General features: G+C 43.8%; 1 protein-coding gene across 1 annotated transcript in view; it reads left to right on the forward strand.

The window, feature by feature from the left end:
* Window positions 1-946: 946 nt before the first annotated feature.
* The window catches only part of fto (FTO alpha-ketoglutarate dependent dioxygenase), a 119,531-nt gene continuing 92,570 nt past the window's right edge, over window positions 947-27,907 (forward strand). The window contains exons 1-4 of the mRNA XM_053317123.1: window positions 947-1,024; window positions 20,922-20,999; window positions 21,252-22,290; window positions 24,648-24,773. Of these exons, the coding sequence (XP_053173098.1) occupies window positions 947-1,024; window positions 20,922-20,999; window positions 21,252-22,290; window positions 24,648-24,773 (1,321 nt within the window). The remainder of the gene's footprint in view (window positions 1,025-20,921; window positions 21,000-21,251; window positions 22,291-24,647; window positions 24,774-27,907) is intronic.

Raw genomic sequence — 27,907 nt, forward strand, 5'->3', positions numbered from 1 at the left:
CTTCACATGTGCTTTGATAGGAACAATGGACAGAACACATTTCAGCACTATTCAAAACATGTTATGAGCAATCTGGATGAACCCTTGGAGGGCGCTTTAACAGTGGGTGATACATAAAGCCAGCCAGTGCGTTTACGTTTCACTTTCATGACCGGTAGTGAGTTAAAAAAAAGGACTGACGTGGTTGAAGCTCACACCGGCAGATGAGCACCTGGATTTGAGATGGAAGAGTTGAAAGAGGGTTGGCGGAACTTGAACTGGAGCTGTTCAAAGCGTGATTTCAATTTTATACAAAGTCCAAGATGAAAGTGGCACCGCTATTGATTTACCCCCCCCCCCCCCAAAAAAAAGACATGAAATATCAGTGTTATCACTGTTTATTTGGAAAAAATATTTAAATATGTTTCCTTATTCTTCTTAAAAAGTTCCAAATGTCAAATGTATGATACTATGTTAAAACAAATACTTCCAATATCAACTTCTAGGATAGTAATAATAAAAAATATGAATGAATGCTGCTGGTATTGTACAGTAGAAGCAGCTCTTTTTTGGTATTTGCTTCATAGTTTTGTTACTTTGAATGTCACAGCCATTTTAATAGAGCTGTTTAAGTAAAACCGCTGATTTAAAACCAAATTGATAGGCATAATCTGCACTTTGTTGATCTGTACCTGCGCTGCACCTGCGCAGTGCAACATCTAGAGCACGTCGAAAGCTACTTCCGCCTCGAGCACGCCCTCGCTCTGGGACTTGTAGTTCTTCTCGCTTCGTTTTCAGCATCTCCGTCAAGCATATCTGTATAATACATCATTTTACACCGAAAACATTGAGTGCTGGGGTATCCTCGACATTACCTGAAAGGATTGATAGCGACCTGCTTTTCCAGTCAGGAGAATCGCTCGTGGTACTATTTGTTCGTGTACTACAACAACCAACGTCTCCCCTAATGAAAGCGAGGCAGTGTAAACACAACTCCAGGAACATGAAAAGATCGGGTGACAGTGAGGGGGAGAAGAGAAGAAAGGTATTGATAGCGTTATTTCTCCGTTAGGTCTGGCATATTTCTAAGCCCTGTTGCTCGTTGAATATCTAACGCTCCTTATGTGATGCTGCTGGCGGCATTTTGAAGGCTAGAAAGCCGCGAACGTCAGCGCATACCTCACCTTGCCTGTTTCCTTTATTGTGTTTTCCATTTTTTCCCCCATCAGTCTGCCACAATGAAGAATTACAGTTGCATTCAAACGGTGTTATCACGTAAATACACTGCTGATAAGACGCTGTAGCTCGCAGAATAATGTCTTGGCGACTTCTCATATCAAGTAGGAGATGAATAACAGCCTGTAGGCTATTGGTTAAAAAAAAAGCCGAATTATAAGTATCCTATATGTTTTGGTTACTTATAAATACTTAATATAAACAAACAGACAAATAAACCAACATGAGACAACGTGAGAGCTTAATGTATTCATTCTGGTGTCAATAATTAACATTGGATCAAGTGTTAATCGTATGGTAGCAACAGATCAGCTTAGTGCAACAGTAAAGACACATGGGAAAGTTAGTGCGTGTGTGCATCTCAGATTTGGCAAGGTGCCAATCCAGCAGTGTACAGCTGCTGCAGGCTTTTACTATAGATTCACTGCTGCTCTGATGTACAGTGGAAATAATAATAAATAGGTTATGTTGTGATTTCACCATTCTAAGTACAGTGTGCCAAGCTGTAGAGTCTGCTGAGGTGTGAAAGCTAGACTTCTGCAGGGTCATTTGCAGATAATGTGACATGTGAGTAGGGATGCGTGCCTTCATAACCTCCGAGGACCAACTGTTGTGTGTGTGTGTAACTGTGTTTCGTGCTGACCCGGGCTTAGTCAGGCTTTTGTGTCCTGTATAACTGTAACTATGCTGTTTGCGGTTTGAGGAGTTACTGATGGAGAGGAAGGAAAAGGGCTCTGCTGTGCCCAAGGCATCCTGAGCTGTGTTTCGCCCATAGTCATCTGTCTGTGTGTCTGTCTGCCTCTCTGTCTGTTTCTCCTCTTATCTCCTGACTTGGACGCCGTCTGCTGTGGCACATGTGTTTGGATCATGTTAGACAGCAGTGAAACTATGTAGGACGTGGTTCCTCCTGTTTATGAAAGCAGCCATGGCGGCCAGATGAGCGGCTCAGAGAGAAAACTCATTCCAGCTGGCCCTCAGGCAGTCAGGCAGCACTGCACAGACCTAATGGCTTAGCTTCCTTTCTCTTTAGATAAATAAAAGGATGAGCAAGAGGAATTGTAATTTCAAAATGACTATATGACTGCAAAGGAGCCAAGAAGTGAGCTGTGTGCATTTTGGCCAGTTTTTGTAATATCAGTGGTTGTATAATGATACAGTTATTATCTTAACTAATAACTTGGATATGATGGTTGTCTTCTCCAGTAAGTGAGTGTGTTTGCAGTGCTGCACAAAGTGAAAGATGAGCTATGATGGGTCCACTGTCATTCTGAGTTAGGGAATGCAAGCACCGACAGATTAGTGCCAAATGAATACACAAACTCTTTAAAAAAACTATTGCAGGTCAGTATAATACAGTGACAGGTGGGATGTCATAGTCTCTATATATTTTCTGACTGAAACAGAATAGGAGTGCCCAGTGGAAAATAACCACGTCATGTCCACATTCATCCACACTTTCATCGACTTCATCCATCATATGTTGTTTACCATACCAGCATATGTATTTGTAGTTTCAACTACAAAAATGGTTGACTGACTGTACTTTTGTACGTTGCCCTGATGCCCAATGGCTACTGCAATGCAGCATTCAACTCACCATGTGTCCCAAAGAATTAAAAACATCTCATTATGTTTTATCAACATTGTCATCATTGGATGAATTGCCACTCATGTCTTGGCAAGTGTGAAAACAGCACTGACCCTGTCCCTTAACCCGATGTTCTAATGCTGTCTTTGATGCCGGCTCGCCATTTGGACAGTGATGACAAGTATAAAGTGCTGTGTCGAAACAGGAAGTGTGTGAGCGGCAGGCTAAGTAATGATCACACAGGGTCACCAGATGTTGTGAGGTCCTGGGCTCAGCCCAGCCCATTGCTTAGATCAGCCTCATTGGTTTGCTCTGGTTGTGGCAGCTAGTGCAAGCTGTTTAGGGTATTTAATTTCTGAACACTCATTAAAATGGTTTGTGTTTCCCTTGGCAATTCTGTTAAATTAACAACTAGCGAGGTAAAAGCTGATTATGTGGCCACACATCCAGACATGGTTAATCAATTCTCCCCCACAAAATGTTAGCTAGTGAATTAGTGTAAAGGAAACGATTTATGGCGACTAATGCCGACGTCCTGTCATGTCAGGCCCTGTGTTTTAGCAAGAGGGGGGTGTCACATTCAGCACATTCAGCAGCTTTGCACTCTGCCGGCCATCTTTTTCTCCCTCTGAACCCAAGCTGCATGCTGCTTGCTCTATTAATGAGCCAATAATGGAGAAATAGTGTTGGGGTGCTGACATAAAACATGGGTACGGATACCTAAGGCAGGGTAGCACATAAGCTCCAACAGAGCGGGATTTACACCTAGGCTCTGTGTAGAATAGCAGAATAGGGAACACTCGGCATGGGGGCTCTCACAGCTTCATCAGACCCCCACTGGTCGAGCTGTGGAAAAGCCAGGTCTCAGAAAAATACGGCTGTGGCAGATAATGATACCATTACACTAATGGAGCTGGCAAATGAAGGAGAACCCAGATGCCCTGCTTTATTACCGGAGGGGGTCATTTCCTCACTGCATTCCTAATGGCCTGAGCACACAGTATTGATCAGGCTATCATGCTGCTAATCCTCTACAGAATTGCTTATCGCTGGCGAGGTGTCGATCCACCTCATGCCCTGCTCTGGCCTTGCCGCTGGGCGGCTGCTGGGTGTCCAGCAGGGACCCACTTGGCTGTTTATCCAGTCATGATTTAGGGCCAAGCAGGGATGGTGTCTGTGAGGTCTTCAGCAGTGGGCTGGCCAGTTCAATGTGTAAGAAAAGGAGGCAAATGAACCTAACAGCTTTCATTTAATTAAGGAGCAGGCAATGATGTGGTTCCTCCTTCTTTATGGCCCCATTGGTTGCTGTGGAGCATGGGAAGCTGTGAGCCTGGGTGTTGTTCTCAGTGATTGTGCTTTGCTGTAAATAAGAGCAAGCAGCTTGCGTGGAGTCACCAGCAGCAGCAGGATGCAGGATTGGACTGGATCCCAACGTAAGGATGCAGGACTGGCCCTCATTGATTACTAAGTGCTTTGCATCTTTAACTCTAATTCATTTTCACTTCATGTGACTGAAAATTGAGTTTCATGTGCAAATTTGTTTTTCAGGCCTAACTTTAGTGGGTCCCCTATTCCCAGTTCTGGTTACACAGTGGCTTGATGTGAACATGACAGAGAATGGTGCAGCCTGGGCCCATCATTATTGCAAATGAATAGAAGGGTCAGGTAGCACAGAGCAGTCTGCCCAGGGCCTGTGACCTGTCATATCCATGGCTCCTTTACTGGGCCCCTGTGTGCATTAGCATCCTCGGGCCATTGGAAGCGTGGCATCCTAGCATCAGCAGACCCCTCTAGTCACCTTTGGCCTTGGCTAATCAAAGAGTTTACCTTAAGGGGGGCATTTAGCCCTGTTCGTTAGAGCCACTCCAGTAGCCATAAAGATGTATTTATATATTTCCATCTGGAACAACCTGTCGTGGCTAGGGAAACTAGATATTGATCCAGATATTTAGTCATTTCTTTCAACGTGAGCCATCAATATTGTGCAAACATCCGTCCACGCGAGGGTTGACCTCAGCCCCGGCCTCTATTTTTCGCTCCCATTGGAGTTCAGTGATATACTATTCTGAAAAGTAAAATCAATGAATGAATATGAAGTTTTGGTGTGTAATATAGCGCAGGACCGTGGCCCCGGGTCTTTCATTGATCGGTTGTGTGAGCGTTGGGAGGGGGCTGATTAGTCTGTGGCTGAGCTTTTCCTCTACATGTCTTTAGCTTGTCTTGCCTATTTGATCTTTGGCTCATATATTTGGACTGAGGTGTTTATGGATCAGCTATGTTAGTCAAGCCTCTCTTTTAACTAATACAAGCAATGCATTAAAGCTGTGATGAATTTATGTTCCTGTGTAGTTTCGATGCCATAGCGTCATAACTTGTTTTGGAGGGGTGAGATCATTTTCGGGGTAGTCTCAATGTGTATATTTATGTGAAGTTTACCAGCTATAGCGTAGGAGATTGTCTGTAATGGAAACATGGGATTGTTTTGCACCTCTTTGTCTCTAGTGACATTATTAAATACACAAATTATATGTGTTGTGGCTTTGGGACATTTAAACATAAGCGAGCCGTTTCCTGGCAATGAAATGACCCACTAAGTTCCAGTTTATGATGCATGAGATGGTTCTCTGTTGATGATGTTCTGTCATTAACCAAATAAGGACTGGATTAGTTTCTCTCTATAAATGTGAGAAACCATTCACTTTGTTCCTTCACTTCCTACCACCTTTTTTTTTTTTTTTTTTTACAGCATTCCGTGTCGAACACATGACGTTTTAAAGGTTCATGATGTCTACATTTGGTTTACATCTGGAAGGATATCAATTTTTACAGCCCGGCCTGCATTATCTCAGAGCACGTAGCTAAGATGGCCTGTCCCGGACTCCCATATGGGCTTAAGAGCACCTGTGATCTTACTAAACATTTAAATGGAAAAACAGAGATAGTCTTATGCTAGGCTTTACGGTTTGATGTGGCTTTGTGATTGAACACCACAGTGAGTCACACTGTAACTGAGAGGGTCACGAGGAGACGTTTCCGCCAGCCATCTATTCACCTTTGACTGGCCGGCTACTGTGTGTTACTACAATTTAAAGTTATCTGCTGCTGCTTTTGCAAATGCACATAATACTCACTGTGCTCTGTTTGTTTAATCATATCCATGACGTAGCTTTCATTTTTACTGTTTATTTAAAAAAAAAATTTGATTGTGGATATGTTGATTTGTTTATTCAAAGGGGGCGATGCACTTTAATAATCCCTGATATTAAGAAAAAAATGCTGGAGTTAGCTTAACCAAAAATGTTAATCCATATTCCTGACACAACAGATCACTGATCGCCAGTTGTACTTTAAGCACAGCCCAACTTCTTTAGGCAAGATGCAAAATTGATAAATAATTTTACCAATGAAAAAACTCTGAAACAAATCTCCATTAAATTAAATAAGTCCAATCCTTCACCCCTTGAAGACACGCTTAGTTTAATTTCCTCTAGAAAATAGCAACAACCTTACCCAGGGCAACATTCTTCCCAAATTAAAACAAATGATATTAAAGCTCGAATTATTAAAAACATTAAGAAATATACTGCAAGCGAATTAACACTTTAGGTACCAAACATTTGCTATATCGTTATGTTGGAACATTTTACCACCCTTAAGGGTTACCTCCAATGGAAGCAGTCACTAGGATTGTCCAAACAGCCCTTGACAGCTTACGTGTGTGACAGCCCCTACCGAGCACCTCATATTAGTGTTGAAGCATTAGCCACGGATGTCAACGTATTCGCAAACAAGGCCGCGACGTGGATCATGCAAACCGGCCGACCAGATCAGCCGTCAGATTCAATGAGATTACATCGAATGTGACCCGCTCAAGTAGGGTTCATCTGTCATGCATGTGTCCCGTCACAAGAGAGACATAGAATAATCAGTTCAATCAATAGATGGTGTTGGCTCATCGGACTGGTGCTGAATAAACATGGGAATGACCCTCTCACCTCATACACAGAGGCTAGATCCTCCAGGGGGTTCATTAGCCACTCGAGGGTATGATCCAGGGGAGTCGTTATTTTCTGTTTCTGTTTATTTGGCATTCTGGTGGCGTGAGTGTGAATGTGCGCTATATGTGGGGTTTTGTGTAGTTTGACGTGTGTGAATGTGAGATATCGGTTTGTACATGTCTTTGAATGCATTGTATGTGCATAAGTGTGTGTGTGCGCTTACTTACTTTTATATGTCCTAGCTGCTGTTATTATGAACATAACAAACAGAAATATGTGATCTTCAATATTATATTATAATATTGGAAAGATTAACAATACTGGATCAGACATAATCTGTCTCAACCCCCAAAGCAAAAATGTCAGTAATAATTCATGCTACCTTCAACACATAGCTGCCCTGCCTGTAGCTAATTTTAGCTACACCAATAAAAGTGATTTCACTATGCAAAGCCACCTGCACAGGACCGAGCAGTCTTCATGCTGTTTATTTGTAAATTTATTTTCCTTTGTAATGACTCACCTTTCCAATAAAATAAACGTGCCTACTGCTACGGTGTTGCCCGACATCTGGTTTCAATGGAAAGTCTAAAACCCCTTCATTCACAAAAGCTGCAGGAGTCCAGGTTCACAAGGCTCTGTAAATAGTAACTGTTAATTTGTACATCATAAGTTCTTTTCCATAAACGCGGGCAATGAAAGTGTGTTAAAATAGTTGGCATTTGGCTTATTGCTTGGTGGAGGCTGAACATAGGAAGTGCCTTATTTACCCAGAGCCAGGTTTTAGCATGGCTAAGCTAGTGTTAGCTTAGCCAGCTGGAGGTATACAGTTGGCTGTCTTTGTTAACCAGCAGTTTTTACTTGTAAAAACAAACATAATAACTACAGTAGTTATAGGTCAGTATTGGAGAGTGTTGGTGCCAGAGACTTCTGTGTAGTTTTATAACCAAAGAAGCTACCTAGCTACAATGTTAGCCCTTAAACTCATACAAGTCTTCTTCACATATATTAAGCTTAAAACTGCTTCTGAAGAAATCTTTTTACTCCTTGTGATGTAACCGGACCAACTTTAAGTTTGGAGTGGGTGTCATAGTTATCCTGGATCTTTTTTTTTTTCTTCTTTTTTTTTTCAGAGCTTTTTGTATCGTTCGTTCCAGCATTTACTCTGCATCAAGTCTTTGAGAAGTGTCTGCTCACTTCAGGTAGTCTGTTCATGTCTCAGTGATTCTTCTTCTGAGCCCCTGTGTGTTTTTTCTTCATCAGCCTAACTTTTCCTTGCATATATGCGAAGGAGCCAACGACAGCTTGACTGGCATGCTGTCAGAAAGGCGATGCCTTTCCAATGGTGGAGCATCAGCCCTTTCCTGAGAGCTTGTATATATGTGTGTGTGTGTATGTGTGTGTGTGTGCGCGTGTGTTAAAAGTGGGGGTATTGTCAGGACGTGACCGGCACACTTTGCATGTTCTTCTCGAGACAGGTGCTCCTGGGCGAGCACTGGTGCATGACAGTTGCCTTTCATCGCTGTCTTCTCTACACTTAACCCCTGACCAGCCCTCCCCCCTTCCTCTTGCTCCTCATCCTCACTCCTTCCTCTCCTCTTTCCTCCACGTCTGACCTCTTCTCACGGCGCTTCCCTCGGCCGTCCTGAGTGATGGACTGCGAAGGCTGGTGGGCGGCTTGCGCGTTGCATGTGGTGGTGTGGTGCGGCAGGCTTGTCACAAGCCCAACACTGTCAGGCCTCGGAAACCCAGCTGTCCAGACTGAACTGCACACACACACACACATACACACACACCCACACCACAACTTTTTGCTCAACAGTCCGTAATTCCATCCACCAGCGCTGTCAAGCACTTGATCAAACGTGCATAAAGAAAGGAGCCCCTTGGCTGAATCCCATCTTCTTCTCTCCTATCATAATGTAGGCAGATTTTCCCTCCTCTGCCTGTTTCCTCAGCTGTTTATTCAGATGAGCCTGACTTGGGGGCAGCGGGTCACATCCACTTGCCTGGCTAAAACGGTCCTGAATTGAGGGTTGTCTCCAGTGAGATGGAGAGAGAAAAAACACAAGGAGGGGTTAGAAAGGGCTGCCGAGTGGTCATGTCAGGGCTGTTTTCAGGGCTATTTGTGTGTGTGTGTGCGCGTGTGCCATGGCAGGGGTAGGGGTTAGGGAGTTTGAGGGTTCACTTGTCAACCCTTGTGTCATGCTTGCCCTGCCCCTGCTATGTAGAGGGCATCCACTGTCATTTGTTGCAGGACTGTTTGAAGAGGAGTGAATCACAGAAGCATAAAAAGCAGTCAGCACAGTGCGAGCTCTCAGGTGCCTTTAAGTACCACACATTCATTTAAAAGTACAAACTCATACCCTGCAGGAGCTAATCCCTCATAAATTTGACGCCCCAAAGTTTATGTTTTATCTAGTTTTGCTTTTATAGAGATTTCTCTTTAGGGTTAGTCCCTTTAATCTCCATCATTATTGTGTTTATTCAAGATGGAGACTGATCCAGATGTTTTTCTAAAGCGCATACTTAGTTTTATGTTGTTTTCCTTTTTATTCTTTGTGCATCATAATGTTAAGTGAAGTAGGTGGATTAAAGTCATGCTTGAAGCCAACTTGGGGGAAGACACACTAGTTAAGCTTGTGGTTTTCTTTTTTTTTTTTTTTTTTTTTCTCAGACAACAGTCGTAAAGTTTTTTGAAGTTGATCCCAGTGTGTGTATTTGTCAGTGTAGGTGTCTGCATGTGTTTCATCTGACATACATCTCCCACATTCTCTCAGCGACGGGGGGAAAAACAGCAATGGTTTAAGACTCCTTAAACTTGTTGTCGGAGTGTCAGCGGAGACACGAGCACAGCGCACACCGTGAGCTTAATCCAACAACAGCCATACTGTACACCCCACTATCTGTTAGGCGAAGTGGACCCCTTCCTCGCAGCCATTGTCACATATAGGGGGGCATTGTCACATATGAGATGGACTCATGTAAATGCGGTGACAGGCTAGTGTCTCAGCTGACTGACAGCAGAGAGGGATTGGGCTAATCTGAGTGACTGATTTGAGACGTGCAGCGGCTCGGCTGTCCCCATAACTCCTGAGAAATAGACAGCTTCAGCGGAGTTATCTGTGTTTGTAAGTCCTTCTGCTGCGCTGGGATGACAATAGGGATTAGTGCCAAGGTTCTTTAAACTGTTTTTTTTATTTTATTTTTGGGAGGGGGGAAGGGGGCCTCTTATCGGTGTCTCGGCAGGATGCTGCCGCAGCCAGTTTTCCTTGACTGTCAATTAAAGAGGGGATCATTAACTTCAAGGGTATAAATGTTCTAACACTGGTATTACGTTGGGAAGCTAAGTCGCTGACAGATGTTCCAACTTTAATTCTCCACTTGTTTTTTTGTCCTTTAATTAATTTATGTATCACTATGCGGGTTTTAAATATTTTTTCCCCCTGTCTGCTCTTTGTTAGCCTGTAATCTCAGTTACCATGGTAGTCGCAAAGACGATTGGGCCTTGTCACTCGCCTGTGTTTCTTATGAGGTTCAATCGGCTAATGTATTCAATATCGCCCAAACTGAAAAGGTAAACAGTATCTAATGGCGCGTGTGTTCCTGTGCACTGCCTCGGTGCAGCCTGGAGGTACAGGGCTGGGAGGAGAACAGCAAGTCTGCCTCTAGTTCTCCAGGTTTTTCCAACAGGAGGACCCCGCTACTTAGAGTGCCGCTTGATAAAAACAAAACGAGCGCAGCTTGTATCTCTGTACATGTGTGTGTTTTTTTTTTTTTTTTTGGCGGGGGGGGGTGTAAACAAAAGTAGTGTACTACTTTGGGGTTTTCTTTCAGGAGCTTTGTCGGCGGTTGTGAAACGCAAGCGTGACAGCTGTGGTTGAGATTTCCTCAGAGTGGATGCACAGGCGTAGAGCCGAGTGCGACAGTATATATACAGTCAGGTGTGTGCTGCAGGTAGCCATGTAGAGAATGAAAGCAAACGAGAGGAGGAGAGAGGAGGAGAGAGGAAAAAGAGGAGCGAGGAAGAGAGAGAGAGATAGATAGAGAGAGAGAGAGAGAGAGAGAGAGAGAGAGAGAGAGATAGGCGACAGAGACTGCTAATGGGCAAACTCTCTTCTTCCACCACCACTGCCATCACCACCACCACCCTGTTCTCTCATGACAGCTCTTTTCCTTTGTTCTCCCCCCCTCGGCCCACTCTCTGCCGGGGATTCATGACAAGTTTTCGCGGGCTGATCAAACGCGGCGGTGACACCTGATTAGGATATAGCGCGTGTTTACAATCGTGCATGGTGAGGACCCCCCCCCCCCCTCCCCTCCAGACAACAAGGGAGACTTCACCTTGACTAATTAAATTTGCACCTGCAATGCCAGCTGTGACAGCCACTGGAGGGATGCATTTATTTATGTCACTCCATACATACTTCCTGTAACGTTCATAGAGGCTGAGTTTGCACTAGCTCCTATGTTTACTCACAGTATGGGTTTCTCCAAAAGCCCTCTTTTATTGTGTTTGTGTCTGCCTGTGACTTTGGGTATGAGACTGGAGGATGTGCCTGCAGTTGTGGAGCCACTACAGGGGGCACTGTTGAGAAACAATGAGGGAGGGAAGACGGATATGCAAGATCCCAAAAAAATCTTGATGCATACCAATGTATATCTGTATCTAATTTTATAGCTTCCAACATTGGAAGTACATGTTCGATTTCAAAATACATTTCTGTCAATTTACTCAGGAGTTTAGTCAGGATATCAACTTTCCATATCAAATTAATATGTAGGATTGTGGCATTAAGTTGGAAAATCTAAAAACTTGTTGATCATATTTTATTCAGTCTTATTTTCTAAGGGTAAGTAACTCCTGCCAACTGAAACAAATCAAATTCTGTTTTATCTCCTGTGAATCTTTGAGATCTCAGTGCGAAAGGGCTTTGAACCCTCGTGTAAAAATAATTTGTGCGTTCCTGGCGCGACGTGTCTCTGTTTAATCATTCATTAACGTGCGTACATACGTGTGATTGTACATCATCTGCCTTTTGGAGTGTGCATGCATGTATCTATCTAAATCAGTGTTGAGAGTGTAAAAGGCCACAGCTGAAGTGAGCAGGACATCAGTCACCCGGTAGCAGGAGACGAGGCCTGGTAATTTGTGGCTGTCCCCCCCCTTTCTCTCTCTCTCTCTCTCTCTTCATCTCTCTCTCTGTCTCTCTCCACCACCCTCCTATCTCCCCCATCCCGCCTCGCCAGCCTCAAATTGACCAGGCTCGACTGCTGGTCATGCTGTATTACATGGGTTAGATGAAGTAATTATTTCTAGGCCACTGACTACAAGCAAGATTAATAGTTTTTGAAACGGCCATAATGGAGGGCTGACCTGTCGTGACATAAGCATTATTTCAAGCTCACCTCCACTCTCATCCTTCTCACCTCTGGGCACTGGCAGGGTGTGATTTATACCTGGGCTAATGAGGGGAGGGGACCCTAGGAGCCCAGGGCCACCAGCCTACTAGTGCAGCGTTACATGCCCGCTCCCAGTGCCTAACAAACATGGGGGTGGGTGGGTGGGTATGGGGGGGGGGGGGGGGGGGGGGGTTTGGAAACGTGATGTGAAATAATTTTAGAATTTCATCATTTTACTGCGTGTTGAAGTTTGAGTTGAAACGGTTTAAGATCGAGAGTCAGTGTTCGCTGTGGTGTCCTACAATGAATAGAACAATATGCTCCTGAAATTGAATTTGTCTTTTGAGTTGAATGTAATTACCCACACAGAGCCAGCTCCTCCTGGACCCGGGCCCCTCATCCGTCCACCCCCTACCCCTGATGTTTTGAAGCTTTTGAAGACCAGAGAGGCTGGAAAGTTGTCACTAGGTGGCACTTGGACATCATGTTATTATCTCCTCTCCCCCCCCTTCACCCTTCCCCACCAACACACCCCCTCCCCTTCCCTCCTTCCATGCCTCCTTCCCCTCTGTGCTAAGTACACCTCAGATGTCAGGGTGTTTTATTTTTATTGGATGAGGACAGTGTGTAATGCATTCACCTCCGTTCCTGCCAGCTGTTAAATGCCCCAGAACATGGTCTGGCCAGGCTCCGCCCCGTTAACCCCTCTGATTGGCTGTAATAATTAGCAGAAGTGAACAGTAACTATGGCGCCTAGCGTGGGTTTGGGACAGCTTGCAACTCTCTGATACGTACGTGACAGAAGAGTCCCGTCCTGCCCGAGCTTCAGTGACTTGGGTCTGGCCCAACCTGGCCCTCCTGACTCGAGTGTCTGTGTGTGTATTTTGAGCTTTAATATTAACCCTCAACTTAAACACATGCATGCAGTGTGCCACCAGCAATTACATTTTCAAATGGCTGGGTTTGTAAACCTCCAGCGTGTTAATCTGTCACCATTCAAGCTACTGGGAAGAGTGAAAAGAGGATTAAGCCATTCAATTCCTGGTAGAATATTTTCCTTTGTTCAGAATGAGTGAAGGAAAAATAAATAAAGAAATGAGGTGGCTTCTCAAGCAAGACAAGTACCGTCTGCTATACTTCAGGATTTGGCTAATGCCATTATAGAAAACTTATCTGCCTCAGGATTCCAGGAAGACAGGCTGATGGCCGTGTAAACAGCCACAAATGATTCCAGTCCTTAATTCAATATTAATCTGCGGTCACATCATAATGCCAGTTTATCTGGGTCAAAGACTACATGAGATAGAATTAGACCTGTCCTAGATGTTCAGGCCACATCTGTTTTCAGCCATATGTTTTTCTAGTGGCTTAGGTGATTGTCAGCTTTGAAGCGTAGGTCGCTGCTCTAGCTTGTTGATAATAGTATGTTTAAAAAAATAGCACAGGACTCAACACATAATTCAAGAGTTTGTCCTAGTTGTCCGTGGAAGGAACACATCAGGAAAGTAAAAGGACTTGTCACATTTTGATGGCAGTTCAGGCCTGTTCTTGGGCGAATTGTAGGAGATAGGATCCACTCTATTTTTGATATGTTGTATGATCATCCTGATACTTCTCTCCTCTGAAACGGCTCATTTTATGCACTGTGTGTGAATGTGACACTCAGCTCGAGTTGTAACTTGACGGCAAAATAGCCTTGGAAGTGTTTTGTCAGTGCAACATACAGTATCAAATCTTATGTTTTAACATAAGGTTATAATATACCACGTGATAATTGTCACAACTGTCAGCCGATCCGGCACACTACCCCGTGTCTTAGCCCCTCGTTTACCCTTGACTCTCAACCCCTCGGGTTGGATTGCACATCATCTTTATCCCAGATGAAGTACCAGACTCGCTGGTGTCAGAAGATGATCTAATATGGAGCTGAAAGGACACAGAGCTGGGAAATCATCGTCATTTGAAGAGGTTGCTTGTCACATGATGGGTTTGATCAGCCCGTGCCGCGGTACACAGAGCCGGGTCTTTGCACTGCCTAACAGTGGTACTGGATTAGAGACACAAGCCACTTCGACTGTGATCAGTCACTCACACACGGAGACACGCGGCAGGACTGAAATCCTCCTTGCGAGCTTCATCCACATCATGTATAGGCTTCTTCTTCAAGCCTACTGTATGGAAATGAGGAACGCCACTGTTGACAAAGACAGTACGTGCCAGTTTTTCATTTTCTTTCATTTTTTTTGAGGCCACTTTTGATGTTTTATTCTATAAGTAATGGTATCGTTGCTGCAGTAATTGAGGTACTGCCTTACAGTAAGATACAGTACCTCAGTGTATAAGTCTATAGCTACCTGAATGCTACTTATCTGTGTCATGTTGAGACAATGGTGGTGTGGGCGAGGAGTCTGGCTCTACACCCCTCAGACACTGTGTATGACCACGTAAGTGCTATTGAATTGTTTATTGTCACAAATCACAAACCTTTCAATGACCTGACCAGGTGCGACCGCCATACACCCACTCATCCATCCATCCAGCTGCTCTGCCCTGAGCGATGTGTCGTTCTACTCAGCTCTGAGGAGCGTAACGTCAGCCTCCAGAGCCGGGGATTTTAAACGCTCCACCTGCTTATTGATCTCTTCTGCCCCGCTGAGCCAGCCAAGCCTGGCCAGCAGAGAGAGAGAGAGAGAGAGAGAGAGAGTGAGAGAGAGAGTGTAAGGCGAGATGAAGAGGGGAAGGGCAATCTGGGGGCCTCAGTCCTCTGGTCCTCAGGTCTGTCCTTGACCATGCCTGTGGGACAGGCCCGGAGGACGCCTCTTGTCCTCCCTGTAAGCCCTGCTTCCAGCCCCTACAGCTAACCGGCCCTCCCCCTGGGCCAGGCTGCACTTTGCACAGCCATATTGATTTTTTTGGAGGGGCAGGAAAGTGTGGCTGGGTGGTGAGAGCAAATGAAGGAGGGAGGGGGAAATGGAGAAACGGAGGGAGCTTTCTAAAGCACTGACTTCTCCTTGACTGCACCTCGAGACGCGACAACCCTGTTAGAACAACTCAGTGGCCCCCGATTCCCCGCTGAAAACTGCTAATCACAGTCTTTCAATCAACGCTCTCCTCTATCCCCTCTCTCCCTTCCTCATTTCCTCACTCTTTTTTTTTTTTTCTCCCCCTGACTTTTCCCTTGCTGAACTGGACCCCGCCTGAATACCAAGGGACTGCGTCTGCATTAAAACCTGGCCATTCCACATGGAAAACAGCTGACCTCATGAAAGCATGTTGTAATTCGAAGGTGAAAACTAAAAAGCTTTTCTCGATCGACGTTATCTTAATGGAAACATTACGGCCCGGCTGCAAACTAACAATTAAGGCAAAATGGCGAATGAACCTCGCACATGGTGATAGCCCCGAGTTCACAGTAAAACGGGGCAGCTCATTGTGATGACAAGGCTGCTAGTACGAATTCCGCGCCGTGAAGTTCAACGCGCCCCTTGAACGAGACTCTTAACCCCTAGTTGCTCCTGCAGAGATCAGAGAAGCTTTTTATTGTCCGGCAGAAATCCGTAGATGCAGCGGCCAGCTCCTGTGTGCGAAATTACGTATGTGAGTGTGAAGCTGCCAGTATGTTTCTGATAAAGAGCATGCTCAGTCCATCTCTCCCAGATAAATAAAAAACGGTTATGTAAGGCATACATCGACAGATCTCTTAAATCGCCCTCCTCTTTTTCTCTCCTTTCCCTCTCTTCTTCTCTCCAGATTTGACACTCGCTAAAGGTCACATGAAACATCTTTTTCCCCCCTTTGAGGTGTAGATAAGTGTGAAATAGATGTTGACACCACAGACACATTGAAAAGCACTTTAACAGAGTGGCCATGTGCCAACCTGTCCGTGTCTGGCTTTGTGCATTTGTAAATACTTTTGAATGATTGATCTGGAAACCTGGGTCTCTCTGTAAGCCTGTCAGGTGCACTGAGAGAGATGGAGAGAGAGTGGGAGAGTTCAAAAAACAGATGAGGTCCGATCCCTTTTGTTTTGTTAAATCTTTTTCTTCCATCTCTGTCTCTCACACACACTGCCCACGCACTCTCCACCTGACAGAATTACACGTACCCTGGGATGACTGGAAGAGCAGCTTTTATGTAAGTGTGTGTTAGAGAGTGTACACATGACTGACAAAGAGAGAATGGGACAGGACTTTTGATGTTGAGTTAAAAAAAAAAGGCACACCGGATGCGTGTAAGTGTACTTCATCTCGCATCTCGTGTGACATTTTTCAAATGGGAGTGGGCGCCAATAAAGGTGCTCACATCGTGTGTGTGTGTGTGAATCTAATTAATGACTGGCAGTGGTCCCCCACAGCTCCGGTAATGTGCTTAGATCAGTGTTATAAACAGGGCGTGAAAGGTCTGCCCAGCGCCAGCCCTTTTAAATGACTGGCCTCTTGTTCAGGTAGATGGATGGAAATGTTCTAATATTAATGATCGAGTCGCCCGCTGACCTGTCGCACCCTTCAGCATCCAACAACAATTAACGGGCCAGAGCCTGCCTGTCTGCCATTTGTCATTTTTTACCCTACCCGTGGACCTTGAATGCACCAAATGTGTCTGATTAGTTTATTGATTTAAAAATACATGCTGTGATTATTCACGTAGCATTTTTAGAGCAAATTTAGAAAAAGTGACATCAACATCTGGTCTGTTTTGCTTAATGTAAGCTCTGACTACTTTGTATGTCACAGGCTGTAGAGGGGTTACATCAGGTGTCTCAGGATAATACAGTTAATCCAGAAATCTTCAGATATTAACTGCAAAGTAGCTGAAAGCTGTGTGTTTTTGTAGCCGTTTCTGGCAACATCCACCTGTCGGGCCTCTTGCTTTCACAGTCCAATTCATATTCATGGGTCCAGGAGCGCATAGACACAGGGGTTACACATTACCCCCGCTCTCAAATCAAACTCCCACACATTCCAGTCAGTCATTTACCAGTTTGCCTGGTTAGCCATCACACCGAATCACTAAACCACCAGCTGGTATTCTTAAAATAAATGAATGCCGCATGGTTGCAAACTAAATGTCAGAAGTGAGAAAAGGTTAATTTTTTTTCTCTTGTTGTTGTTTTAGTGAAGAAGAAACCTGAGTTGAAATGTCTGTTTACTAGATTGTAACCCCTGCTGCTACTGCTGCTGTTTGTCAGCTTGTGTATGACATAGCATGGACGTATTTTTAGAGAAGTATTCTTAAAGCTAGAAACATTGCAGCAGAAGTTTAATGGCTCTCTATGCATGTGTGATGTGTGTGTGTGTGTGTGTGTGTGTGTGTATAGGTATTTGTGTGTGATGGCACCTAGGTGCTGTGTTATCTCACTGTAGTTCAAGTCAGAGGCATACCCTTTACAGCCTTTAAGACCAAGGGAGCATACGTGTTTAAAAAAAAAACTGATTCCAATTTGTATGTTTTTCCTCATTTTTTTCCACTTTCAGAACTATTTCAAAGCTCTTCCAGACTTTGTTTTTGTTTCTGTGCAACACACCTGCACATAGAAGTATTCTGGGGGTGGTGAGAGGCGCTCCCTGCCCCTCTCTGTACCCTGAGTCGCTTCGCACCGGCTCCCGACATTCTGCGATCCGGCGCCAAATGGACCGGTACGGAAGCGCCTTTGATGTACACGGGTCGTCTGTCTGTTCGAGTCCGACGTTTTACAGCCGACTTGTCAAAACTGTTGATTCACCATCACTTTTGCAGAGGAGGACCAGTTCTGAAATGGGTGTCACACAAGTACCAATGGTTTGCTGTCTAAACACGGAGCTCTATTACACAGCTATCTCTCATCACGTCATTCCTCAAGGCTATATGAGGCCTGTGGAAGATCCAGAGCTTTTCTGTGTGTCTGCTCTCTACAGCCCCCTGCATTAACTTTGACGAAAGTGATATCACACAAATAATATATAAAGCACTAAAAAAACCCAAGATGGAAAGAAGAATGTTAACCTTAATGAAGCGTGAGTGACCGTCAGAGCGACCACACAGGGTGACAGTTATTAAATCATCTTCAGGTCTTTCTCTACATTGTAGCTTTTATCTGCAATCCATGATGCATAAACCAAATCTAAGCCCACAGAGTTTCACATGTCCTCTTTCAGGAGTCCCTCCACGCGCAGTACGTTCCAGTGGACCCTCAGGGGCAGACGCTACGAAGACTGGAAGTGTTTTTATCCCTACAGCAGCAGAGTTATCTGGCTATTTTCAGCTATTGATGCTAAGCACCGGACATTAATCTACTTTGCAAAAGAACGCTTTGAAGAAAGTGTCCGTTGAAGTGTCACAGATGGAAAATAAATGAAATTAATAAATATATGGTACACAGTTTAATATCTCTTATAGGCCAAGATCAAAGCAAACCAATTGAGTTCTATTCTACCTAATATGTTTTTCTGTGATAAACAGTCTGGCTAAAGGAATAATCCCATCAAGGAAGAGAGATTAAAAAAAGAAAAAAAAAAACATCAGATATATCACTCAGCGCAGACGGTTGGCATGGCTACCGTGAAGCATCCGTGTTATTATGGGATTGGTAATCTCGTTTCTTGGGTCTGAGTGGAAATGCAGACTTTTTTTTTTCTTGAGCCTCATGGTTTTCCTCCAAGAATCAGGTGCAGACAGAGAGACAGGAAGACAGACACAGTGGTTCTCTGATACAGCGAGAGTCCATCTGCTTCAGAGGGCTCCGGTAACTTTGTGTCTTTCTTTTTTTTCCCCCTTTTTTTTCTGTGGAATTTCTGAGTAGCTTGATGTATTTGACACGTGTGTGACAGCCCCTGGTTGTGTGCGATTGGGGTTGAGGCATCATGCTTGCTACCCTGGCTGTGCGTTCTTCAAGATGGGCACGTATGTTTGTGTATCTATGGGAACCTTATACACACACACACACACACACACACACACACACACACACACACACACACACACACCTACACATTCACATACACACATACAATCTGAAGGCATAGTTCTGTACATCGGTTGCACACGTGCACATGCACTACCCACAGTAGATGGATGCAGGGATATCCTCTGCTAGATACACACATACAGGAATACACTCAGATGCATACACATACAACACTATTCCAGAGCCTCACCTTGATATCTTTAGCTTCTGTCATGTAGGGAATTTGACACCAGTGAATGTGCGTCAGGTTGTCAATTTCTATCCAACAGCCTTTGAATGCAGCCTGGCCATGAATAGTGCATGTTGTTTTGTTTTTTAGATACCCGACTGTCTGTGAGTCTGTTTTTGTTTGTTCCAGAATAACTTGGAAAGGCCTGTACACATTCATGTGCATCCTTTAAGAAAACTTTCAGCAGGTGTTGTGTTGTTTAGCCTAAGGTAAAGATTCAGCCCTGAAGGTAAATTCACCAAGCTGTGTCATTCCTGATGCCCTTCTATTTCTTTTGCCTCTGTTTTTGGGATGTTTTTTTCCCCCTCCCTCCCTCCTGTCTTTAATGCACATACTTTCACTGCTTGCCCTCTTTTTGATCCAGCACCCCTTTCGAGTCAGGACACACATCTTTTTTAACCTGCACTTTAATGTTATTAACGGGACATTTTATTTCACTCTAAAAGTCAGGACATATTTTGGCAGCCGGTTCCCATATTCCCTGTAGCGTGCCACATGAGGTCTTTGGCATTACGAGGGCCGAAGAAATGTGAGACCCGTGTTGTAAATGTCTCGGAAAAATATACAGGGTCGGTTCTCCTAAAACTATCACAACCGCTCGGTGGTTGATGCGTTCAGGTAAAACTCATAAAGATGTAAAAAAAAAAAGGCGGTGGCTTGTCGGTGACATTTCTCCTTCTGCTGCTGCTGAGACATCATGCAGAGTCTGTGAGTGTACACAAGTGGGTCACCAGGATGAAGTTCTGAACCCACATACGCACACAGAGACACCTCACCACACCCCTCCTTGTGCACATACCTTCACATGAGTACGTACAGTACGGGAGGCGAAGAAGAGGCAGGGTGGGGGAAACAGTTGTGAAATTTATTTGGGCATACGTATAGCTTTTATCCCAGTTGCCATTGGATTTACGGGTCAGAATGGAATGCTGCCCAATGAAAGGTACTTTGATCCCTCCACCAGGTTGGCGTTTTTATTGAAGGAGCTCTGTATGGCACAGGGCATCTTTTAAAAGGTTGTAAGAAACCCCTCGGCAGCCTTCTGAAAATCATAAAAACGTGAGACGTCAATGAAAATGGTTACCAGGTTGCCGTGATATCTCAGCCAATTTTGAATGCATGTATTTGTTAAAGTTGAATCATTAATTTGAGCCACAAATACCAACTGTTTGTTCTTGTCATTCTCTACTGCACACTGTAACAACTGTTTTTAGAGAGTTAATATATCTTGGCCGTACAACTCCATCATACAAGCTGGCCTTGGTGCACAAATTCTCATCCCAGGAAGTATAATAATAATTCTTACATTTCAGCAGCTGTATGCTTCTTGTTTCTTTAGTCATGTACATTTTGCCCCACATGCCACCTCTACAATCAGCTCTGGTAATGCCCCAAAAAGTTAAATCCTGAATATATATGAATAGAAAATAAATGCTTAGGCAATTGATAACAAAGTGAATATTTAGAAAAATACTCAATAACATAACATACAGTAGCTTCCTGCTGCTATTCATTAGTGTTTTTTTACCCTGTTGTGTTTCACAGAGGCGGAGGTTACTGCAGGAGTTGGGAGACCAGAAGATTCCCTTTCTGGGGCCTTCAGACCGGGGCTATCAGCAACTGGTGAGTCATTTCCAAACACAATGGCATTTCCAGATTATGCTAATGAAGTCTTGACCTTTTCTATGAAGGGTCTATAAACTGCCTTTTCCGTGTTGTAACCTCATGCTACAGCTCTGTACTGTGCAATATTCTGTTCAGAATTTGAGAGAGAAACACACTTGGTAGATGAGATGAACTGTAGCTTAGTTTTAGTCAGATTTGTGATGTTTTTGTATGATGATGATGTCATTATAAAGATATCTTGTTACCTAGTGGGACTCCAGCTACACTGGCCTGGCTTTGAGGAGATCCTGCTCGCTGCCTACTGAGCTCCATGGCCGGGTGCAGGCAGCCCTGCTCACTCTGAGAAGAAAGGGCTGCCTCCTGAGGGATTTGGTTCGTGTTCGTGACAGAGATGTATTCACTGCCGTGTCACGGGCTCTGCTGGGTGAGCCGGGTCACACCTATCGCTATCTGGACACGCGGCTCTTTGCTATCCCCTGGCACAGTGAGGACAGTGAGGTTAAAGGACAAAACTGTTGCGACCCTGACCTGAGGGCTGCTTGCAAGTCATTGTGGGAGCTTAATACCTTCTTTTGCTCTGATGTCTCTCAGCTGAAGGAGGGAGACAGGCTAACACAGTGTGCCAAGGCTGGGGAGGTAGAGGCCAAACAGAGTGAAGAGGGGGACACAGAGTCTAAACACAGTGAAGACTCCAAGAATAGTGAAGGAGGGGACTCAGAGTCCAGACAAAGTGAGGAGGGGGACACAGAATCCAAGCACAGCGAGGAGTGGGACATTGAATCAAAACACAGTGAAGAAGGTTGCTCCGGGTCAAAACAAGAAGGGGAGTGGGAGACTGAGTCCAAACACAGCAGCGAGGAGGGAGAGACCTCCCAGGTAAAACAGGCTGAAGCAGTTGCAACAGCAGTGAAGGAACTCAGTGAAGGAAAATGCCCCGCCTGGGCACCCAAGGGTGTCAGTGGCACACAGACTGAACCTGTGGGACTAAAGGCCCAGGAGAAAACTGTGGCCCAGCTCAAGCACAGTCTGTCAGAATATCATGTTGAGGAGAAGGAGGAACAGACCAGCGGGCAGGGCTGTTCTCAGCCCAGTCCGCAGCAAGGTTGCCCCCGTTCAGTCAAATTCAATGTCACCTTACTCAACTACATGGACCCCACAGCCATGAGCCAGCTCAAAGAGGAGCCATACTATGGCATGGGGAAAATGGCAGTAGGGTGGCACCATGATGAGAACCTGATCAGTCATTCGCCAGTGGCTGTTTACAGCTATAGCTGTCATGATGACAAAGGTGAGACTCAAACTAAAGTTGTTCTCTTGTCATACCTAATTGGGTAACAGTAATTGAGATACATCAATATGTAGCACCTTTGAATCTTTTATTTAACACTTTAATCCAAAGTATTTTGTACCAATCTTTGGCATTTTGTCTCTGAAATTAGGATTCCCTTTTCTCTTTCACTTCAATATCCCATCAGCTTATCTCAGTTGCTTTATGGTGGATCAGATGCAGCTAACCTTGTGTATTATGGCCCTACAGCAGCGCTGTAGCAGCTCTAGACATGGCCTCTGGTGAGGCAACCATCAGATCCATCTATGCGATAGTGTCAGGGCATTATCAAATGTCATCACCAGCTTGCTGCTGACAGCCTTATCGCCGGCCGTGCGTTGGGAGATCACAGACATTTGGATCTCAGCTCTTAACACGCACTCAATGGTGCTGTCGAACAAACAGGCCTTATCACACACACCGCATCCCATCTAAATCATTTCCCCAAGAAATGATCGATGTGCAATTATCTGATATGGAATAATGAGCCCTGCTTTGATAAGTGTTCCTAGACTGTACTGTATGGATAAAACGATGTCTCCTAATTATGGAATGTGCACTCTTTCAAGAGCTGATAGTATTTGCTGATGGAGTTGATAGAGAGGAGAACTTTGCCTTCTAGAGCATATGCAAAACAATTATAGAGGAGGTAACAGCGTATCGAAAGTGTTATATTTAAACTATTAATAATTGTCTGAGAATGGTCCTTGTGATTTGTATTTCGTCTTGTTTTTAGTTTCACACATAGTATACATTTGTATAGTATATAATATAATGCAAAATACACATTCATGTGTTCTATAAATAATAATCTAATATATAGCAGTAGCTGTTGTTAAAACTCGTATTTGTACGTTACACCATGCATTAGACCTGTATTTATATTATATTTTTTACCACGTACCAAGTACCTCTACACGGTCTGCATCTGTATCTTGAAACTGTAATTTTACAGTATTGTACAGGTGCAGTGCCAACTACTCTGACATCCCAACACACTTTACAGCTGGACTTCCCTCATCTGGGTTTCTTAAGCAGAAACACCTGCTCTGGAGGTCTGCTTCGATGATTTGTTCTAGGCCATTTCAACTCTGACCCTGTGAACACGGGCTTCAAACACTGTGGCATAACACCTTGCCGCACTTAGCAGCTGTGTCTTTTCTAGTCCCGAACGACCCCACAGTTCCAGACTTTATAGAAGAAAGTCTGATCAGAGCTCTACGTAGCACGATTCCAATGGCTGGCTCTGAGGACTCTCAGGACCGGGCTAATGAAATTGTTACCTTGAGGAATGTTGCACTCCCACGATAAGGTCACCCTTCTTACATTGTCCTTCAGAGAAGAAAGAAACACGGCATGTTAGAAATCTAAGATGAACAGAGAGTAGATGTTTAGCAGTTGAGCCACCTCCACCTTGGAGCCACCTTGTCTTTTGCTTCAGCCAGAGAAGTGTTCAGTTGTATTTTCCCCAGCTGTGCTTATCCAAAGGAATCTGCCACGACTGAGTGTTTTCCGGCACAGAGGATGATCTTCCACCATTCCAGAGGCCTTAGGGAGTGCTGTCATTAGCTGGCTCTCAGAGCACAATGGCTGGAAATTAAGTTACTATTTATCCGTGCTGAGCAAAGGAAAAGGCAGCTGTGGGGCAGAGAGGCCCAGAAAGACTTTAGTATTGATTTTGCTGAAGGGTGTTGGCCAGCCAAGTTAAATCTTGTTTTCTTAGTATGCCATGTAAGAATGGAAGGAGAGAGAAGAACAGGGGAGGTGGTTACAGTGAACGGGTTCAGAAACAGGAATATCATAGGATATCTAGCGTCCAATAACACACTCTCACACACTCACTAAACAACATCAAGGGCTTTTATCCAACAATTTCCTCTTACACAGCATAATGACAGCATAAAGATCCTGTGCTAACAGCCAATATAATCACAGCAACACGTATCATCTTTGCTCTGCTGTTAAGTGATTTTTACTTTCTGGAGACAAAGGCGTACATCTTACATCCCTTGTTTGGGTGGTGAGGATTAAATCATTTCTCTCTCTACTCTTTAAAGTGGTCCTGTACTTTATGTTATGTATTTATTCTTTGCACCGTATCACTCAGATATCACTTAGTGCTATTACATCGTTTCCACATAATGCATTTTGGTTAAATTTATCAGCTAATATTACAACGTGATGGAACAAGTATATGTCTATAAAATTTTGAAAAATTAAAGAAACCGTATTACACTTCGTCATCTCAGTGCCTAAAAATTTGAATATACAATTTGAAAGCAAATCTTACAGTGAGTTGGGCTGTGTATGACTGACAGGTGAAAGCGGTGAGGGAGGCAGCGGTGAGAAGGCATGCTGGAGGATTGGGCTGAAGGTAGCCTGGGACATCCACACACCTGGCCTGATGCTGCCACTGGAGTCCGGAGACTGCTATTACATGAGAGGTACTGAGTCTTCTCTATGAACACACACACACAAATACACACAAATGCACACAAATGCACACATGTAAACACATTGCTCACATAACTCAACCACATTTACCACCATGTCTGAGTTTGCAGGAAGGAACATTTTTATTACCCAGTGTTTTAGTGTTTCTTGTACTTTGTCCCAAATGACCCACGCCAGCAGGATGCACTCCCTTGCTCTATTCTCTTCCTCTAACCCTCTCTGCAGGAGAAACAGAGCTGAGGTGTGTGCGTGTGTGTGTGTGTGTGTGTGTGTGTGTGTCTGTGTGTGTGTGTGTGTGTGCGCGTGCATGTGTTTGTGTGTGTGTGTGTGAGAGGCGCTACTTGGCCCGAACACAGAGCTTTAAGGTTCCATGAAATTGTGTGCATTAGAGAGGTTAGGAAAACCAAATGTTATTTTTTGAAGTCCTGTGACCCATTGCTGACTATGTCTCTATGGAGAGGACAGACAGCGAGTCACAGGGGTGTAAATCATAGCTTAATGCTTTTGGCTGCAGCAGACACCTCCACCCTCCTTTTTTTCAGTCCCGCGGGCCCTTCCAAGCTTTCTCATATTTTCTGAGTGTGAGGACATTTATCCACATCACAGCAGAAGCTTGTGTACAGATGTACAATGAGTTAAAGCCCCTGGTTGGATGGACAGGGGATATTTTATTTATTTTGATCTCCGTTATGACATACTGATTTCACATAAGTATAGAAAGATGCACATTTCTGTTTTCCTTTATGCTAAAATCTGTAATTGATTTATGTGTTTTGTTAGTTACAAATAAACAAAATAAACATTTTCACTGACATAGATCACTTTTAGATAGCCTCCTAGTCTCCTAAAACATTATCTAGCTTTGCCTTTTAATCTTTTTAACCATAATAGTTCCTTAGTGGTCTACACATATTATTTAAATTGAATGAAAGTATTAAGTCTGCTCAATATTTGATGCAATATTTACCTATACAGTATCTAAATACGTTTGATTACAGTATCTATCAGGAAAAGGATGCGTATAGTATTTCTGTATAAAACATTTCTAATTGCATGTTATATGAATCCGTTAAATAGATTTTCTCGTTTTCATATTTTTAACATTTTCTTATCTAATCTGATAGTTGTCTACACATGCGATAATATATGTATGTGACCTAATGATGAGACTGTACTGTGGATAAAAGAGCACCGGTTTTATCGCTTCAACAGCAAATACGTGTATCCATCTGGTGTACAATAACATGTGCTGTCAAAAGTTTTTTATGAAGACACTGAAACCATACTTGTGCACTCTGCATACATGCCAAATCATAAATACACCGCTTAGATTTAAAGCAGCTTTCAGCTTTCGGAATTTTAAAAACCGTGTCAGGGCTTTGGAGTCAAGAGTATGTAGCTGACATGATATACAGGCCAGGGTGATATCAAATACACTTTTGGAAACATTCTGTATATAAAGTGTTCTTTTTCTTTCTCTCTTTGATGATTTTGTTGCATTTCATTTTAAACTCAAGAGGGTAATTCCAATGATACATTTTGTGAGAAACTACAAGAAGTAAATTCCCTTTAGAGAAGGATTGTTGGTTTAGCTACAAGCAAAAAGTTATAAGCACTGCTGATGTATGCAATTCTTGCCCTAGTATTTCACTCAACAGTGCTGTGGTTTATTCCTCCATGAGTTGCCTCTACAAGTTAAGAGAAATTCCTAGCTATCATTAAGTTGTGGGAAAGGTTGAAAGTATTTGCTACCAGGTAATTGGTATTGCTGTTCAGTTACTAAGATGCACCTCATATGAAGTGGGCATGTATGCACGTGTGTATGTGTATGTGTCCAACTAGTGAAGGATAAGACAATATTTAGTGTACTGTCATGCTTGTATGTTCAGCTAGTGGTGATTGCGGTCCAGGGGTGCAGTCTTCAAAATAAAAAGATGTCTTCAAAAAAGTTAATAGGATGATGAAGTTTTGACATCAATTGCATCATTGCATGACTTAAAAACAAATCAGAACTTGAATACATCCATGTGTCTAACATATATATCTAACCTAACATTGTGAAGTTTGGTCAGATTACCTATTTATCTATTAGAATGACCAGTGATAAATATTTGTCAATCTGATTTTTATTTATTTTTTTACAAGCAAGTAAAAGGAAGGTTTTAATGAATTCCTGAAGTTGACTCTTTGAAGCTGCTATGTTTTCTTCTGAGAGCAGCAATGTCTGTACCTAATATTCAGCTTGACAGGGCTTGAAGCCGACCTCCTTTAGCTGGATAAGATTTACAATAGAACAGTCAGTTTCAGGCCAGCCATGATAATAGAGTGATGGGCTGTTGTGCAGACCATTCTAATGGGACTTGACTGTCGCGGATCAGTGGGGATTTATGCTCCACTTGGTGAGTACGCCCTTGAGAGGCCAACTGCTGCACAACGATAGCAGCTCGCACAGGCCTTGGCTGTCTGTCGCTTTGTCGGTCTACCTGAATTAAATACTTGGCACACTCCGCGAACATATGCACGCACCTATAAATTTGCACAAGTCACATGCACAAAAAATATGCGCTCTCACACATGCAAAGGTTGCAGCCCTTTGTGTTTTCATTCATGAGAGAGGACATGTCACCTCTCCTGTTACTCTCTCTCTCTCTCTCACACACACACACATGCACACACAGAGCAGCAACCAATAAACCAAGTGTTAAAATATATTGTTCCGGTGTTTTAGTGACAAATACCATATGATAAGTAGTTTTGTGGTATTAAAAGAAAACTACAATGGTGTATAACCACAGACACCGTAATGTCTTTTCAGCACCATTTGTCGCCGGGTGGCCCTTTTGAACTGCTAATGTCTAAGCCGCTGGAGGCAAATTGAATCACCATCATTTCCACCCAAATGGAATTTCAGTGGTTAAAAAAGAACAATGCAAGTCTTGACACCAGGCCTGTTCAATAATCAGATTTCCAGCTCCCAATGCACAGGGGGACTGGAGAAAAGAGTTGACCCAATATATTTAAAAGCCTGCTTCCTGGAAAAGGAGGACAAGTGGCAGCAGGCGCAGGGGTTGAAAGAAAGATAAATATTTATTACAGTTATCGAGTTTGCCTCTACTCCCTCCTG

This window comes from Scomber japonicus, chromosome 1 (genome assembly GCF_027409825.1).
Source record: "Scomber japonicus isolate fScoJap1 chromosome 1, fScoJap1.pri, whole genome shotgun sequence".
Lineage (NCBI taxonomy): Eukaryota > Metazoa > Chordata > Actinopteri > Scombriformes > Scombridae > Scomber > Scomber japonicus.